Source organism: Cynoglossus semilaevis, chromosome W, assembly GCF_000523025.1.
Source record: "Cynoglossus semilaevis isolate Cse_v1.0 chromosome W, Cse_v1.0, whole genome shotgun sequence".
NCBI classification, from domain to species: domain Eukaryota; kingdom Metazoa; phylum Chordata; class Actinopteri; order Pleuronectiformes; family Cynoglossidae; genus Cynoglossus; species Cynoglossus semilaevis.
The window spans coordinates 654,512-658,964 of NC_024327.1; the positions used below are offsets into that span (position 1 = coordinate 654,512).

General features: G+C 40.5%; 1 protein-coding gene across 1 annotated transcript; it reads right to left on the reverse strand.

The window, feature by feature from the left end:
* Nucleotides 1-250: 250 nt before the first annotated feature.
* LOC103396881 (serine/threonine-protein kinase TAO3-like) lies at nt 251-3,715 on the reverse strand. The gene is made up of 7 exons (XM_025052856.1): nt 3,465-3,715; nt 2,845-2,946; nt 2,510-2,555; nt 1,156-1,252; nt 880-993; nt 513-604; nt 251-348 (listed from the first exon to the last, which is right to left on the reverse strand). The coding sequence occupies exons 1-7, from the start codon at nt 3,492-3,494 to the stop codon at nt 251-253; spliced, it is 579 nt and encodes a 192-aa protein (XP_024908624.1). The 5' UTR covers nt 3,495-3,715.
* Between the last annotated feature and the right edge of the window lie 738 nt (nt 3,716-4,453).

Genomic DNA, 4,453 nt, shown 5'->3' on the forward strand with positions numbered 1-4,453 from the left:
GTTTTGTAAAATCATATTTCATTAAATTAATATTTTCTTATATATTTCCACTTCTTCGCATGGAAACTAAGGGGGGAATACATGGACTTATTGTTATTTATAAGCAATTATGTTATGAGTGTACTGGTCCGGCCCACTTGACATCTAATCAGGGTGTACGCGACACCCCCTGTTCTGCACTGACTGATCCCGATCAGTACCCCGTCAAAATCTTCAGACATACCATAGGAGTAATATTCGTGGGTTCAACTCACCACTCATTTGACTGCAGTGTGGGAGAATTGTTCTGGGCGATGTGATATAAGGCACTCATGGCGTTCATGTTAAACAAGGGCGGTTTACGCTCCGCTGGAATAAGGCAAGAAGTCAGAGACACAGGTTGACAAAGAGGGCAGCGGACGGACGGTTCTTCATTGTCTTTCCTTTATCTATTGCTTTGGTGGTAACTTGTTTGCTCTATGCTATGCTAAACGTATAGGTATCCTTTAAACAACAAGAAGATCAAGGCTCACCAAGTTCAATACAGGTGATGCCCAGGGACCAGATGTCCACTTTTCCCTCGTATTGACCCTCGTCCATGGCTAGGATCACTTCTGGGGCCATCCTGAGGACAAAACCACAAGACACGGGCAGGAAGTTTAGCAAGTATGTGGTGAATCTACAGAATATATGTCAGTCTGATAAAGTTCTAGGAGACGTCGTCAACAATGTAGGGTTATAAAACGTTACATTTTATCAAACAAGTACAGGCCTGCCTATATGGACTGTGACAAGACCATAACAAATTATTCAAACTTCGCAAGTAAGCTGTAGTTGCAGCTCAGGTGTTCGCTACACTTCGCACTTCATTCTCAGAACTTAACTTCATTTCAAACTAACCAGTAAGGTGTTCCCACGAAGGAGTTGGCAGGTGAGGCGATGGAGGCGGAGCCAAAGTCGGCCAATTTGACCTTACCGAGCTCAGTCAGCAGGATGTTACCAGCTTTCACGTCTCTGTGTGGACAATCAGACATGGGAACAGGAAACAGGAAACTCATTCGAAAATACTGCAGTAGTTTCTCATCTTTTACCTACTCCTCGAGTCTACTTCATTTATTTTAACGCCCAAGAACATATGAGGGTAACAAAATATGTGAGAACACAAACCCCACTCACCTGTGAATCATATTATGGGAATGTAGGTAAGCAAGTCCTAGCAAGGCACCATGGGTAATGGCAGCAATTTCAACTTCTTGGAGTGGTTTCTTGTTAACTAGAACCGTAGAAATTGGAACATGTACAGTACTCCGATGACTTAAAAAAATACTTTTGCAAGTGTTTTCACGCAGCCGAGTGATGATTTGTAGCCGATTACTAGGCAACATCACACCAACTACCTTTTTGGTAATGGAGAAGCAAGAACAAGTAACTCGGGTACAACGTAGAATGATGAGTCAGATTTTAACAACAACAGCTCAGTACTGACTTCCTGTTGACTGTGGTCTGTCACAGGAGAAATGTTTATCTGTGTGCTGACTATAAGATGACTTACACGATGGTAAATATTTAGTCTCCAAAGTGTGATCAAAAAGGTTGAGGGCCTGATCTTTTATCTACCTCAAATTAGTATTGTTTATACAGTAATGCTGAAGCCAATGTGCCCACATCAAGAGTAGGCAGTTCTTCTAGTTGGGAGGTGGAGTGAAAAAAAAATCATCAAATGTCACGACCATTTTAGGAGGAGAAATACTGCACTATCTACGAAAAAAAAAACCCAATGCTTCTAATTTAAAAAGTTCTGTTAGGCAACTGGACGTGAATTTTCTAAAAGAAGACGTTTCACCTCTAATCCAAGAGACTTCTTCAGTTCTAACTGGTGGTGGGGAGTACAGCAAATATATACTCTAGGTGTGAAAGAATAAAGCTACTTCAGCTCCACCCTGTTGAGGCAGGTGACCGAAACCGTTCTGATGGGGACCACAACGACCCACCAGACTCTTAACGACTGTTTACACTTTCACAGTTGACCCCAATGCCCCACCTAACAGGGTGGAGCTGAAGTAGCTTTATTCTTTCACACCTAGAGTATATTTGCTGTACTCCCCACCACCAGTTAGAACTGAAGAAGCCTCTTGGATTAGAGGTGAAACGTCTTCTTTTAGAAAATTCACGTCCAGTTGCCTAACAGAACTTTTTAAACTTGACCATGACCTGGATGACTGAGAATCTTCATAGATATGCTTCTAGTTAATGACAGTTTCTGAAGTACTGCTTGTGTAGGAGTTTGGTTAAAATTACTATGAAACAAAAATCCCAAATCTGAGCTTCAATTGCTGGCATAGTGTCCCATAATTAGACGCTATGTATAAGTGATGATGATATAAAAAAAAGTTTTGTTTTAACATGTGGTCATCTTTGCTTAAGTCTTCTGGAATAAGATAAACATCTCGTACAATAAAAAGCTATTTGATAATTATACACGTTCAAAAGTATATGTGCCCACATTTGACAGTGAGACAAAGACACTTACCCTCTAGTAAATCTGATGTGGAACCAAGACAGTACTCCATCACTAGCTGTAATAAAAATACAAGCAGAGCGTAATGTACAAACAGCACATTGAGATCATTGAATTGAAATGTACGAGAAAAGTATGTAATGTAAACTGACAAGTTAAAGCACATATTTTAAAAGTCATAAACCTTTGCGACCCAAGTCAATAGACATTATTCATAAACTCCTGGGAAACATGATTGCGAGATGACCCCAAAAAAATCGCGACCCACTCTTTGGGAAACAATGTGCTAGACCTAAGTGTGAAATGGGAACTGTGAAAGAAGAAGGGTTAGTGAAGGATTCACTGACCCAGGCAGTGTTGTCTTTCAGGTAGCAGCCTTTGTACTCGATAGTATTTGGGTGTCGCAGTTGTACCAAAAACTTGACCTCCTTGATGATGTCCTGCCACTTCTGCAAGGAAACATGGGAAGAAAGACAGCAGAGAGACACATGGGGAGTGTGTTCTATTGGCACTACAACGACATATACTACACACAAAAAAACCACAATGGCAGTGACAGTTTAACAATGTTACACAAGAATCAGCACGCAGACCGTCAATTACAAAGAAATGTGGGCTCCATTTCAGCAGTGATCACAGAGGACGGCTTCTGAAATACACCCATGCTCCATGCCAGAACATTTTCTGTGGTTTGTTTCAGAGAGGCAATCGGCAATTTTCACATTATTTTTGGTCTTGGGAGTAGCCGAGCATAGACACAGATGAGACGTCTCATATGTGACTGCTAATTTTGGAGTGAAGTGTGAGGAGGTGAGTGGTGGAAGACAAGTTTTCAGAGATGTGTTTTCAGCATTAGAAATCGAAAATGAAATTAATCGTGCAAAATGTACGGATGTGGTTGACAGAGTATTGCTTGTGGGTTCTCTTTGAGTGTGTGTGTGTGTGTGTGTGTATGAGAATTTCTTACTTCGGTAGTCTGGTCGCCATTGTAGGACATCTTTTTGATGGCCACCACCTCGTTGGAGAAAGAGTTTCGTGCCTTAAAGATTGAATACAAAGAGTTTAGGAAACAGTTAAACAACTAAGTAAAAACTGTTCAAAAAATCAGCAGGGATTTGCCCTAACAAGATTACAAATTTAAATGTTTTAAACCCAGACTCAAACTCTCTATTGTACCTCAGAATTAGCAGTAATACCATATAAATAAGTCCATATAACACACATTTAAGTGATTAGAAGTTTGACATAATAACAATAATGATGTAATACACAGGAAAGCTGTAGATACATTACTGTCATTACATATACACTACATTATTATTAAGTATCAAAATTTAGGTTAAGAAATGATACATAAAAGAAGAGCTAGGTTTAAGCTAGTTGTCAATTGACTAGCGCTGTAGTATGAAGAAACCCTCCCAAATTTTAAATTACCGTATTTTCCGCACAATAAGGCGCACTTAAAAGCCTTTAATTTTCTCAAAAATCGACAGAGCGCCTCATGTATTACTTCTGGTTCGCTTACTGAGCTCGAACCGATTTTATAAAGCCAAACCACACAGCGCATCACACATGAAGACACACAACTGAAGCGCACTGGGAGCCAAAAATGACGTTTAACTCTGTTATCACAATTAGAAGATGCTCAATATCAATTGTTACAGTGTGATTGTATAACCCAAATCCGTGCAACGTCGCGTCGTGCCTCCAAACACCCGAAGACTCTGAGTTGTGTTTTTGTATTGTCGATGTATGGTGCGATGCAGGACGACTCTTTCGTGGTCAAAAACTCTTTTTATTTCTATCGATACAGGCAAAACACACTCTCTCTCTGCAAACCAACATCCGCACTTCCGCAAGGAACAGCGTCAAAACAAACAATACGGTGATCATTCGGAATAAAAACAGTGACAACCGTCTGACTCTGGAGGGTAGTGATGTGTCGTTCGCGAGTGA

Bases quoted from the DNA above. Each gene is read 5' to 3' on its own strand.
- LOC103396881 (XM_025052856.1), bottom strand. From the start codon at position 3,494: ATGTCCTACAATGGCGACCAGACTACCGAA. The intron at 1,253-2,509 runs GTAAGTGTCTTT...CTACGGTTCTAG, and splicing joins CACATCAGATTTACTAGAGG to TTAACAAGAAACCACTCCAA. The intron at 349-512 runs GTGAGCCTTGAT...GCCTTATTCCAG, and splicing joins CATCACCTGTATTGAACTTG to CGGAGCGTAAACCGCCCTTG.